Here is a 13,356-nt window from a genome sequence, read left to right as displayed (position 1 = left end):
GGCAGGAAGAAAGGGAAACATCTTTTAAACATTTTCTTGTTTTATTGTATTCTGTTTCTCCGTTTTTGTTACATGGGCTGGGGCCGGGAATCGAACCGAGGTCCTCCGGCATAGCAGGCAAGCACTTTGCCCGCTGAGCCACCGCGGCCCGCCCCAGGGAAGAGGTTTTATGGTATGTACGTGACTGGTTTCAATGCTTTATACAAAAAAAGCTATTCCTTTTACGTTTTAGGGTGGGAAGAAGCGTAGAAAAGACCGAATACAGGACTTGATTGACATGGGGTATGGTTATGATGAATCCGATTCCTTCATCGATAACTCTGAGGCAGTAAGTATTTATTGAATATGCGCTATTAGAAATGCCACCTTTAAGCTCTTACTGATAATGATCGGGAGTCTGGGGGTGAGGTCAGAAGGGTTGTGACCTCCTCTTAACATGAGGAAAGAGCAGCGCTGAGGCGAGAGGAAACAACATCCTTTATCTGAGCCTTAGTTCCCTCATCTGTAAAATGGTGACCAGATCTGTAAAAAAAAAAAAACCCACCTAGCTTTTGACATTCATGATTGACCAGAAAGGATGATTTAGCATGCTGTCTGGAATGTTAGCAGAAAACACAGTATCATCTGTTCTCTAAAGACCAGCTTTGCACTTGGAAATACAGCACCAGAACTTGGGACTGACAGTTTGTTTTCCCCTCTTCAGTATGATGAGCTTGTTCCTGCTTCTTTGACTACAAAGTATGGAGGATTTTACATTAACTCAGGAACCCTGCAGTTTAGACAAGCATCAGAGTCTGAGGATGACTTCATTAAAGAAAAGAAGAAAAAGTCCCCAAAGGTTAGAACATTGCTTGCTTTTGGTTTTTAGAAATGCTTTTTCATGTGACCATGTGAGGTCTGTAGGTGACCCTCCAGAATATGCGATGGCTTAGGATGGCTCAGGAGACCGGTGAGAAAGAATGAGCTATGCCCCTCCTGCCAAGGCAGATGGTTCACTTCTCACCTCTGCACCATGATGAGTTGATGGGAGGTTGAAGGGCTCTGTTCAGCTCTTGCCATGATGGTTATATCACACTGGTGACCTGGCATCAGCAGGGATTAGTTTCTCGAGGGCCTCCGGGCGGGGACGAGGTCAGGGAAGTTTGTGGAGTGAGGGAAATGTGCACCAAGCAGGCTGTGGACGTGCAGAGGACTTCGGTTCCCAGGGCTGCCAACCCAGTGAACACTAACTTGAAGATCACGTTTATTTAAAAGCATATCTGCCACTGCCTGTGTGTTTAAAACGAGAGGTACGACCCACATACACATGGCTTGTTTACACCCTCTGCTTTTTGGAAGCACGTTTCAAACTGGAAAGGTTTCCTCTCAGGCTGAAGAAGGGCCCACTGTTGCCTCAGCCCCAGGTGTTTCCAGGAGGCCCTGCCAGTGGGAGTGCAGTATTGAAATGCTGCGGGTTTGTGGTTTTGTGGCTCCATGTCGGGTACTGAACTGAACATTCTCATTCATGAAGGAAATAAGACAGGTTTCAGAATGTACCCCAGGCAGAGCAAGGCCAGTGCTGTGTAGTGCACTTGCTCCCTGAGTTAGGGAGCCGTGTAACTGTGCCTTGTCTTTAATTCTCAGAAGCGGAAGTTGAAGGAAGGTGGTGAGAAGATAAAGAAGAAGAAAAAAGATGACACTTATGACAAGGAGAAGAAATCGAAAAAGTCCAAGTTTTCCAAAGCCGGGTGAGAGGCAGCAGCTTCTTTGCTAGGATCCGATCTGAACTGCTAGGGCGGGACACCTGGGAGCTGACTCACCCTCCTGCCCACAGTTTCAGGAGAGGCAGCGGGGCCTGGCCTTCCCGTCTCCCTCCTGCTTCTCACAGTTCCATCCTGGGCGCAGTTAGTGCTCTCCTGTCTCTGTGTGTCAGATATCCAGAGTTGCCTCTCTACCACTGTCAGTGTTGGCAGCTCTTTCTGTCAATGTTTGATTGCTGATGTTTCTCGTTCTCTTGGGCACCTCTGTTTGCCCTAGTTCTTTCTCCGTCTCTGTTCTCCTTTGTCTGCTGTGGTCACGCTTCCTTTTCCTTGCTCAGTCTACCCCAGCTGCTCCTCAAGTTGCTGCTGCTCTCTGCTGCTCCTGCTTTCTTGCTTTAAATATTTTTCTTGCCCTCCCTTTTTATTTTGCAACCTTTTATTTCAGCCTGGCCGTGGTTTTAAAAAGCCCATCGGATATTTAGCGTTATGTGACCTTGTTTTGCTAACCTGTATTAAATCTCAAGCTTTGGTCTCAGCAAGAACGAGCTCCATGTGCCAGGAGGAGGGCGAACTTGTGACTGTGCGGTCCTCCTGGGGACCATGGCGCTGGGAGCAGGGTGAGGCCCTCTGGATTTCCCTTGTGAGGTGTCCTGCAGTCTTAGTAACCGATATCCCCCTTGCTTGCAGCTTCACAGCCCTCAATGCCAGTAAGGAGAAGAAGAAAAAGAAATATTCTGGGGCTTTAAGCGTTAAAGAGATGTTAAAGAAATTTCAGAAGGAGAAAGAGGCCCAGAAAAAGAGGGATGAGGAGCATAAGCCTGTAGTGGCCTCATCCGCAGAAGCACAGGGCCTGCGGGAATTGGAAGGGACCTCCGATCCCTTGCTTTCGCTCTTTGGCTCCACTTCTGACAATGACTTGCTTCAGGCGGCCACTGCCATGGATTCGCTGACTGATTTGGACTTGGAGCAGCTGCTCAGTGAGTCTCCAGAAGGAAGCCCCTTCTGCGACATGGATGATGAAAGTGACTCCCTTGGGGTGGGATTGGACCAGGAATTCAGGCCGCCCTCTTCCCTCCCCGAAGGCCTGACAGCACCACTGGAGAAACGCATTAAGGAACTGGCTCAGGTATGGTGGCACGATGGGACTGGGCTTTCCTGGAAGTGCTAGTTCTGCACTGTCTGGAACTCCATGCCCAGAGAGACCCTTAGTGAGTGGGCAGTCGAAGTGTAAGCTTTTCCCAAGCTCTGTTCTCATTCCCGAGTGAGAAAGCAGCATAAGCTTTGCTGGTCAAGTACCATCTTTAGGCCATTCCTGGTTCCTTCATTCCTGGAGAATTTATGTCTTCTGAGGAGATTCTCTCCTTTCATTTTCTGCCTGTCAGTTCTTTTCCCACATACTGTCTTTCCTTTTTTTGCTGTAGACTGATGCTAATGTTGGCAACAGGCAGCTGAGGCAAAGATTCAACTGTTTAGCATTCTTTTGAATGTCTTAAAAATTCATAAAGCTTTGCAAACATGTAAGGTACATATAAAGTATATACTTAACTGCCACTAGGTTTTAGTTACTGCCTCACTTCACATATCATCACTGTTAGGAAGATGATCAGGAATACCTGGATTGTGATAAATAAAATGCTTAATTTTAAATGCTGTCCATGCTCCATTAAAACCAACAGCAGCAACCTTTAGAACATAGCAGCCATTGTGCTGTTTCTCCCAGAGATTGGGAAATGATCCCTATGGAGCTGAGAATTGATTGATATTCAGTAAAATATTACTAACTGTAAACCAAGCATGGATCACTAGTTAGGATAACATTAAAATAACATTTAGTTAAAATAACAAGTAAACATTTTACCTGAAGTGTCGTGACTTACAGTGCATCTCCAGTGGCACTTATATTCTAGTTGTAAGTTTTAACGTGCTTCTCATAGTATTTCAGAATTGCCATTATGTGTAATATGTAATATCCCTGTGTTTTAGGGCGGCATAAAATTGTAAGCACTGCTACAAATTATTTTCTCACTTCCAAAAAATATTTGACTGTATGAAGTAAATAAAACATCTTATTTAAATATTCAGCCCTTCCTTGTTAGCCTTTGTGCAGCGTTGGACACGAGTATTCTATTTTAAGTATAATGATTTCAGCGTTTTGTGTTATGTCAGTGATTCAGAGTATATCTTAATATGATATTAAGGTGGAAGGAGTTGAATCTGAACTTGGCATGTTTGCGCATGCTGTGCTGTATTTGCTCTCAGTATCCATTTAAAAATAACATTACTCCCTGTTCTTTTCAAATTGTTTTGTAGCTTCCGAAAGTCTTGTTAGATAAGTTATGAAAGGTCTAGGTATCAGTATCCATTGCTTTTTAGAGAGGATAGTCAAAAGAGAATTCTTGAATGTCTCTCCTGCCCCCACATAGGTTCCATTCTAGTCTGATAACTAATACTCATTATTTCACTTTCTTGGGAAAGATATGGGCAAACTTGGTGGAAATATAAAGCAGTGTTAGATGTGATCCAAGAAACCCTCACTTCTTAGAGTCCACATAATGGACAAATGGTTAGCAAGCCGACCTTCTTTAATTATGCTGTCTTGATTATCTTTGGTAGAGATAGGCTTCAGGATCCTGGTGGTTGGTTAGGTGGCACCCAGGAGAGATTGAGGTACTAGTTTGAAAATATAACACTGGAGTGTGAAATTGTTACTTTTGTCATTACCTGGCCCTTCTCCTATAATAACCTTAAGAAACGTTGGAAAATGGGGTGAGGAAAGTGTGTGGAAATTATCTATCATTCCTCCAATCTAAAAGCTGTTTTCAATTTTTATATTCTTTTCTAGCCTTTGTGTACATGTTTTTATATAGTTCTAATTACAGTTATAAGTAATTGTTTGATGTTCTTTTCACCGAGTAGATATCATTTTGAAGTCCTCATTATTTTTAACGGTTGCATCAAAAAGACTTATTTTAGAGAGTTATTCAGTGCTGTACCAGTAGATCCCCTGGTGCTCCATTCCATCCAGGACTTTGTGCTCGGGGTATCTGGATCCTCCCATATAACGCTTCTTCTCAGATTTATACAGGTTACCCTACCCAGACCCTTTTGAGAATCTTCTGGGAAAGATATTATTCCCTGGGGAAAAAAATGCTTATGTACACAAAAACTTGCATATAATTTCGTAAGTCAGGCATAGATATTTGCATCCTTAATAAGGGACCCTGTCCTAGGTCTTGAATGGACATTGCATTTTTAAAACTTAAACTTGATGTTTGTAACTGTAATATTAGCATGTTATGTGTTTCTCACTTTATTTTTCTTCCTCCCTATTTCCTTTGTTTTTATAATAATATTGGTTAGACTTCAAATCTTGGCCCTATTAAATAGTTCAAGTATCAGTTTCTTCTGCTGTCTGAGAAATCACCCCAAAAGTTTAAAGACTTAAAATAGCATTTCTTCTGTTTCTCCTAATTTTGTGGGTTGGCTGGGCAGTCCCTTTTCTGGAACTACCTGGCCTCCTTCATGCTACATTCAGCTGGCAGGTGGGTGGGGCTCTGGGACCTCAGGGCTTCTCCCCCCACCTATCTTTCTTACTGGGCTGCTTCAGGGCATCTCAAGAGGGCAGAGGTGGAAGCCTGCGGCCCTTAAGGTCTAGCCTTGGAGGTTTTATGTATAATGTCCCTTCCACAACCTTCTCCCAGTCAAAGGGAGTCGCAGAGCAGGCCATACCCAAGGGTTGGGAAACTAGAGGGTGCACTCCGAGGGGCAGTGCATGTACTGGGAAGGAGTTGGTGGTTCCACGGTACCTGAGCTGATTATCATCTAATGTGTTCCAATCCCCTTGGGAAAATCATGTTCTTTGTAGAAAGTAAAAATTAAATTTACTTCCTAAGACTATTAAGTGTTTATGGTTTTCTTTTTATGTTAGCCCCTGCTTTGTTTCTTTCCCCCTCATATGGTACATTTGTATGGGTCTCAAGGAATCCAGTGATTAGACTTGATGGACTCCCCTCGCCTTCTCTTAGTTTGCATTGCTTGGGTCTTTTGTCTTCATGGTTGGAATGTGCAGGCACTGAGAAAGCTCAGATTTGTACCTCTTTTGAGTTTTTGTCTAGATGTAGCTTGTCAGCTTCTTAGCCTTGTCCGTACAGGTCTGTTTTGGTCCTCTTCAGTCAGGGTTGAATGGGAGTGATACTAAGAACAGAAAAGAAAAAGACCCCCATGTCACCCAGTCCTCTGTCTCCGCACTGCTTACCCTTCTGTAGAGCTAGAACTCCTGCATCCCAGAAGGCTTCAGAAAAGGGGATGAATCCAAAAAGATTAAGGTAGGGAAAAGAAACAACCTGTTTGACCTTTATAAAAAAAGAAAAGCGTGCCAGATTTTATTCTGTTCTACAAAAACAGGTACAGTATGTAGGTGCTGAAAGGTTAAGTGGCATTTCTGTAACAAATAAAGCAGCTCATTAAAAGGCTGTTGCAACTGTTGTCAGTCAGTCTGATCAGGGTGTTTGGTTTAGGTCTTTTCCTAGTTAATTTAGGATTGATCGATTTCTACAACTTCTGAGACAAGAGCATCTTCTTAGGACTGAAGGACCTCACTTACTTTCAGATGTATATCCAGTTGTGTACTTAATAGATACTTTTTTTAAAGCAGTGCTTGATTATCTTCAGTATAAAACAAGACCCTCAGAGATATTGCCTACACAATTCAGAAGACTTCAGAAAAAATGATCTTTTAAAAGATTACATAGACAGAAAGCTTCTGAAGTATTGAAGAAATGGCTATCTAAAAAATTTTATTTGAAACTTAAAGCTATTGCTGGGTCTGACGTATATAGTAGGTGGCTGAAATATATGTTAAAGTTGTTAGGTGAATTAATGTGAATGTGCTTCTGGATCTTATAACTTAGCAGTGTGAGCTTAAGCAGAAGAATCACTCAATTTTATTTCCTCTCAAATTAAAATCATAATTCCTATACACTAGAAGTGCATAAGTAGATCTCTCTTAGCCAGCGGGGCAGGTGAACTCACTGCTCTTCCTCCCTACATGGTACATGACTCCAAGCGGGGTGTAAACTCTGGGAATGTGGGACATGACTCCTGGGGATGAGCCAGGACCTGGCATCATGGGATTGAGAAATCCTTCTTGACCAAAATGGGTAAGAGAGAAATGAGACAAAATTTCAGTGGCTGAGAGATTGCAGAGTCTAGAGGTTATCCTGGAGGTTCTTATTATTATTATGTGGATATCCCTTTTTAGTTTGTGGTATATTGGAGCAGCTAGAGGGAAGTATCTGGAACTGTTGAACTGTATTCCAGTAGCCTTGATTCTTGAAGATGATTTTATAACTATATAGCTTTTGCAATATAACTATGTGATTGTGAAAACCTTGTGGCTGATGCTCCCTTTATCTAGGCAGTGGACAGATGAGTGAAAAATAAGGACAAAAAAATAAATAATGGGGGGGGTAAGGGGCTAAAAAATTAAATAGATTGCAATACTAGTGGTCAGTGAGGGAGGGGTGAGCGGTATGGGATGTATGCTTTTCTTTTCTTTTTTCTCTATTTCTTTCTGTGGAGTGATGCAGATGTTCTAAAAATGATAATGGTGGTGAATACACAGCTATGTAATGATATGGTGAGCTACTGATTATATGCTTTGGGTGGACTGTATGGTGTGTGAAGATTTCTCAATAAAAATATATTTTTAAATGCTTAGGTAGATTTCTGAATGCTTCTGAAAACAAGAAATTGACAGGCCAGTGGGTTAAAATGTCATGCCATTTCCTGTTTCCCATTACTCATCTGCTCCAACCCCTTTCTGTCTCAGGCCTCTGGGTTCTCCTCTAGTGCAAGTTGTGCTTATTTTCTCCAAGTTATTTTTGATTGCTCGGTATTAAGCTTTTCTTCCCTTGAAATTTGTGTTTTTTCAGTGATTTCTCTTCATTTGTTCCTTCATTCATTGATTCGTTCCCTTAGCCAGCATTTACTAATTATGTATGTGATAGCAGCTGTGGGAAGTGTACTAATGAATAATTTGGTTCTTATGTTCCACGAGCTTATTATGTAAGTGGGACTGACAGACATGTAAACAGCTGATTCTAGGACTAAGTAGCTGCCTTATCATATTGATAAGCTCTGTGATGTTTGGATGGCCAACTAGATGGTCAGATGGACAGACAGATTTAGGTAAGAGAGAAACTCTGGGGGGGTACGTAGGAATTGGACTGGAGGCAGCAGAGTTGTGCCCCACCCCCACCCCCAGATGGTTATGGTAAGCCAGGGCGCTGAGCTGAGGAGTTGTTGGAATGTGGTGGGAAGTGGAAGGCTGGGGCCAGACCCTGGAGGACTCTAAATGCTGGAGGAGTTTGCGTTCGAGACTCGGCTTAGGAGGATCACTTTGTAGCCCTTGTCTGCCATCATTTTTGTATGTCAACTCTGACTTCAGAAACTTTATTTTGGTTAAAGCATCCAGATGAGTAACTCTGGAGTTTAGATTAGTAGGTCTTAACTCTCTGCCAGTCGAGTCACCAGTGTCTTTGAAATAAATACACACAATTATGTGCAGATTTAGTGTGTGTATTTGTGTGTGTAGAAAGGCCTTCAAATCTTACAGGCTTGTTGACCCTTTTGTACTGTGTATGTATATATGTGTGTGTGTGTATATATATATGGAAATTCCGTTTCATGGTTTAGTTGAGTGCTGGGCATAGTAATGAACCAGCTGAATTGACCTCTGTGCCAGACGCATCATGACTGCTTTGACTCAGATTTCCTCTTATGTGACTGTTGTTTTAAATCCTGGGATGAACACAGACAGGCCATAGATGCTTCTGCAGCATTTGGAAAGAGCTTGATGTACTATGGCTAGAGAATATTGATCACAGGTGAAATTAATCTGGGCCAAGGGCTGAGTAAGGGAGATTGGGGTGAGGGGTTTTATTGACAGGTGTTTCTGGGCTGATTACTCTTGGGCCTGTGGGTGAGTGTGAGGGTGTGGGAGTGTCAGTGCATTAATGGTCATTCTCTCTGATGTGACCCAGGCCGCCCGAGCTGCAGAGGGAGAGAGCACACAGAAGTTCTTCACCCAGGGTATTAATGGCCTCCTGTTTGAGTGAGTATCTTTTTTGTTTGTGTCCACTGTCACCATGCCTGGTTTGAGCAGGCCAGGGGAGGCTGGGAGTAGGGATGTAGACTGGGTGGAAAGTAACAAATCAAATGACATAAAGGTGAACAGCTAAAGAGATTACAGAAGAATCTAGTGTGTTTTCATTGTATTTTTTTTAAAAAGGGCCACTAAATATTTGTCTCCAGAAATGAAAACCTGTATTAGTCTCAGCACTGGGCATTGCAACCATCAGGGCCTGCTTGCTGAGAGAGGGCCTCTGGGCAAGTAAGAGACAAGAAGAGAAGGAAGGTGTTGTGTGTCTGTCTCTGCAACCTCGGAGGTCTGCTGTCCTCTGGGGCTCCCTCAGGGTCCATGGTCATTCTCGTACTTTCACTCCTGCTCCTTCTGTCAGTGTGCACCATCCTGTAGCACTTCTCCCAAACACCTTAAACCTCTGAGCTGTACCTTGTATCTGGCTTTCCAGCTTTGCTAGGTTTTCTCCCAGTTGTACTAATCTGCGGAGGAAGCTTGTTGCTCAATAACTGAGGATTTTGCATATGAAGAACCCTCATCAAAGGTCATGAATATTCTAGCATATGATCTCACTTGGCAAGGGTCTGTATGGGCCCCTTGGATAAGGAAGCATAGGCTGTGGAGAGTTCCTGAGGATAAGCAAAGATGAGAGGTTTGCGTCAGCAAAGAACTTGCTTGAGAGTGCCAGATATGGAAAGCTCAGAGATTAAAGATAAATATTTTTCTTCTTGTCTTAATAAGAAAACTGGTAAGGATTTCCCAACTTCATAGTCATGAATAGAACTGGAAACGGGGGAAAAAAAGATGGTAGAAAGTATTTCCTGTGTCCTCAAATAAATCCTTACTTTCCATTTTTAAGGCTTTTTTACTTATGAAATTTAGTACTTCAGAGCTTGTTCTCTTGGGCTCTGTTTTCTTGCCTTCCCTATTACTTGGTCTTGTGTTTCACGTGAGAGAGTTTTGACATACTTCACTCAGCCAAGCTCATCAGATTTGGGAGTTCTGTTTGTTTGTTGTTTGCTGAAGGACTGTTGCATTGTGTGTGACCCACCAGGTGAGGTTTGACCTGCTTTGGCTTCTGCCTTTCCTCTACATGGTCAGATGGCCTAACGATGAGAAATGCTGCAAGGAGCTGCAGGCTGTTTGCTGACTCTGTTCTCTTCTTCAGCATAGAGGTACAGACTCGGGAGCTGAGCAGCCAAATCCGTTCTGGGGTATATGCCTATCTTGCTTCGTTCCTGCCCTGCAGCAAGGACACCCTGGTCAAACGGGCTCGGAAACTTCATCTCTATGAGCAGGTGGGCAGTTTCAGAGTGGAACATTTTGGCCCTGGTGGCCACCTGAGGTAGTAACTAAGTCTGCATAGATGCCACACCTGCTGCAGCTCTGCCTCAGCTGGTAATCTTACCGTGTGTCTTTAAGATGAATATTGGTGTATAAACCAGACTTGTGGTATATAATGTTCTCTGCAGGGCGGGCGTCTAAAGGAACCTCTCCAGAAGCTGAAAGAAGCCATTGGCAGGGCGATGCCAGAGCAGATGGCCAAGTACCAGGATGATTGCCAGGCACACACACAAGCAAAGGTTGCTAAGTAAGTGCTTCTCATAGCTCTTGCTGGCATTATCTTGTTCTCCTCTCTTCTCTTTACGCTTCTCAGCCTTACATTTCCAAATGATACTCTTGGATTTTCTTTATCATTTTTGCCTCCTCATCCCTGAAGATTCAGTTATTGGGAGGTGGTGGAAAAGAAACAATTCTTTTGTAGACCTTAAGGTCCCACTTAATTCTCTCTGCCCTGTAGGATGCTGGAAGAGGAGAAAGATAAGGAGCAGAGAGAACGGATTTGTTCTGATGAGGAAGAAGATGAAGAAAAGGGGGGCAGGCGGATCATGGGACCCCGGAAGAAATTCCAGTGGAATGATGAAATCAGGTGTGCCCAAACTGGGACCTTGCCTCATTGGAGGGTTTGTGGGGCCAGTGTCTGAGCAGATCCCCATATTTCTATTGAAGGTTAGAATCATTTATTTTAATTGGGGCTGCTGAAAGCACATGATTGAAACCTTGAAAAAGCATTTGGGTAGTTTGAAGTTTCTGATTTCTGCTTCTTCCTCAGGGAGCTGCTCTGCCAAGTGGTGAAGATAAAACTGGAGAACTACGATCTGGAGAGAAGCAAGGCCCAGCCTTTGGAGGACTACGTGAAGGGATTTCTAGATGCTGAAGTCAAACCTCTCTGGCCCAAAGGCTGGATGCAGGCCAGGTAAGGGTGGCAAGCAGCTGGGTCCTGGATGGGGCATGCTGAGGAGCTGGGTCGTTCATGTACTTGGGGAGGATTTGAGTGCTGCTTTGGTGCCAGCCATAAGGGTCCCTGCCCTCAGGGACATACTGCCTAATAGATGAGACTCTGCGCCCATCTGAGTAATTTGGGAACATACTGAGAGGTACCTGTGAAGGGGTTTTTGCTTTGAGAAGAGGAGAAATTTTTGTTGAATTTTGTCTTTGTCATTCTTTGACCTGCTTCAATTCGGGGTTGGCTGCATGTTCTTCCCACCTTGATTTGCTCTTCCCATCTTGATCTGCACTTCCTTATTTGGAATCATGGTTCCTAGTAGAAGTTGAGGGACAGATTCCCCTTGAGAATTTTGTCTTAATGTTCCCATAGAATTGTTATTTGCAGGTAGGTCCTTAGTGAAGTTAAGTACAGTAGGACTTCTGTCTAGGAGGCTACTTTGTATTATGTAGCTTTCCACAAATAAATGATGTCTGTAGTACACAGGACAGGGAAATTTGCTTAAGCTGATTTTCTTGATTGGACCTGTTTGGACAAATCAGAGAGCCTTTTCTTGTCTCAGTGTCCCTTAAAATGGAATTGCTTTTTTCTCTTTCAGAGTTTGGGCTCCTAAAATTATGTGGTGAAGAGTATAAAGTTTCTCTGGGAAAAAATATGCTATGGGATTACTTCACATTGTACTTATAGGAAGGGATGAGAAATGGGCAATGAGGAAAGTGCAGTTGCCTTTAGGAAAACAAACAAACAAACAAGCAAATATGCAGTGATACATTTGGGTGCAGAGCCCTGGCTTTTCTTGATAAATACTTACCTCTTGGCTTGTGGGTTGTCAGTGCAGCCCTTTCAGTCTTCTCCCAAGTAATTAGGCTGATTAGGCAATTGACACTTAATGGGTGTTAGCCACTGAGTACTGGGGATGGTAAAGAAGCTCTAGAAGTAGTCCCTGCCTTCAGGGGCCTGCGCTAATTGGCCAGTGTTCTCTGTTTCTTTCAGGACTCTGTTCAAGGAGAGCAGACGAGGCCATGGGCATCTGACATCAATCCTGTGAGTGTCTTTGTGTTTTCACTTTTTGGGACTATACTTGTTTTATTTCCTCCTGGATAGTATCTAAACCTTTTCTCTGTTCCTTCTTTTGAACAGGACCAAGAAGAAAGTGATGGTCCCTTCTAAAATCAAAGTGAAGGTGAGTTAGCCCACTCAGTTCTAACTCATGTATGCCATTTGTAGTCCCTCCTCTCTCTCTAGCCTGGCATATGAAACCTTTTGAGTGACATGAGCTTTGCTCATGAGCTCCTGAGCTTTGCTGGGTCTGGAGCACAGCTTTTCAGGATGGTGCTCTTTAAGTTGCCCCATAAGGCAACCTGGCCTACTGCAGAACCCAGGCCCTGGGCATGGCAGGATAGAGACCTGAGCTGGGCCACCTAGCCCTCTCCAGCCCCAGATCTACAGAGTAGTGCCCACCTGGTACAGTGCCTGGGGTTATTGTGGAGATACAGTGAGGTCTTTGTGACAGCTCTTTGGGAATGAAGAGCCCCCGTCAATGTGAAACTATTACTCTGGTGTGATAGTCTTTTTAAGAAAACAGTTCACTCCTGCCCATTGGAATTAGTCTGTAGCTACAGTGGAAAGAAAAGGTTGCTTTGTTGAGTTTATGTGGTGAAATTAAAAGTGCAGTGACTGGGGATGACTGGGGATGCAGGTAGAGGCTGAAAACCATCATTAGATCTACTTAAACCTCTCAAGGTGATAGAAATGGCTCTTTCACCAAAGTGTTTACCAGTTCATGAGGCTCACTGGTGCCCTTAATGGCACATAAAAGCAGAGTCTGCAGGGTGCAAGGGTAGTTCAGTGGTAGAATTCTCACTTGCCATGTGAGAGATCTGGGTTCGATTCCTGGCCCATGTACTTCCTGGAAAACAAACAAGCAAACAGAGACACAAGCAAAAATTCAATAAATTGTGCTGCAGTAATGGGATATGCACATGGAAAAAAAATTAAATGTGACCCCCATCATACAGTATACAAAAAAAAAAGCAGTGTCTGGGGGAATAGAGTCATGGGTCATTTATTTTTAAGTTTCTTTCGAGTTCATCCCGTGTCTCAATCACTGTACATGCAGCACTTGGGATATAGCAGTGACCAGATACATGAGCTCCCCTCCCATGGAAAGAATTTTTGTTTTGAACCCA

At 43.5% G+C, this 13,356-nt stretch overlaps 1 protein-coding gene and 1 long non-coding RNA gene across 5 annotated transcripts in view; both read left to right on the top strand.

The window, feature by feature from the left end:
• LOC143667568 (uncharacterized) overlaps positions 1–13,356 on the top strand; it is a 250,942-nt gene that overhangs the window by 175,435 nt on the left and 62,151 nt on the right. The window lies entirely within an intron of this gene.
• Positions 1–13,356, top strand: part of UBN1 (ubinuclein 1) — a 29,729-nt gene that overhangs the window by 8,241 nt on the left and 8,132 nt on the right. For all 4 annotated transcript variants that reach the window (XM_077141896.1, XM_077141898.1, XM_077141895.1 and 1 more), the window contains exons 4-14: positions 233–328; positions 704–838; positions 1,624–1,727; positions 2,427–2,865; positions 8,783–8,853; positions 10,049–10,178; positions 10,353–10,471; positions 10,682–10,810; positions 10,994–11,137; positions 12,161–12,211; positions 12,308–12,350. In XM_077141896.1, coding sequence (XP_076998011.1) covers positions 233–328; positions 704–838; positions 1,624–1,727; positions 2,427–2,865; positions 8,783–8,853; positions 10,049–10,178; positions 10,353–10,471; positions 10,682–10,810; positions 10,994–11,137; positions 12,161–12,211; positions 12,308–12,350 — 1,461 coding nt within the window. The remainder of the gene's footprint in view (positions 1–232; positions 329–703; positions 839–1,623; positions 1,728–2,426; positions 2,866–8,782; positions 8,854–10,048; positions 10,179–10,352; positions 10,472–10,681; positions 10,811–10,993; positions 11,138–12,160; positions 12,212–12,307; positions 12,351–13,356) is intronic.

The sequence above is a fragment of the Tamandua tetradactyla genome, chromosome 23 (assembly GCF_023851605.1).
Source record: "Tamandua tetradactyla isolate mTamTet1 chromosome 23, mTamTet1.pri, whole genome shotgun sequence".
Lineage (NCBI taxonomy): Eukaryota > Metazoa > Chordata > Mammalia > Pilosa > Myrmecophagidae > Tamandua > Tamandua tetradactyla.
This window is presented reverse-complemented; position numbering and strand designations above follow the sequence as displayed.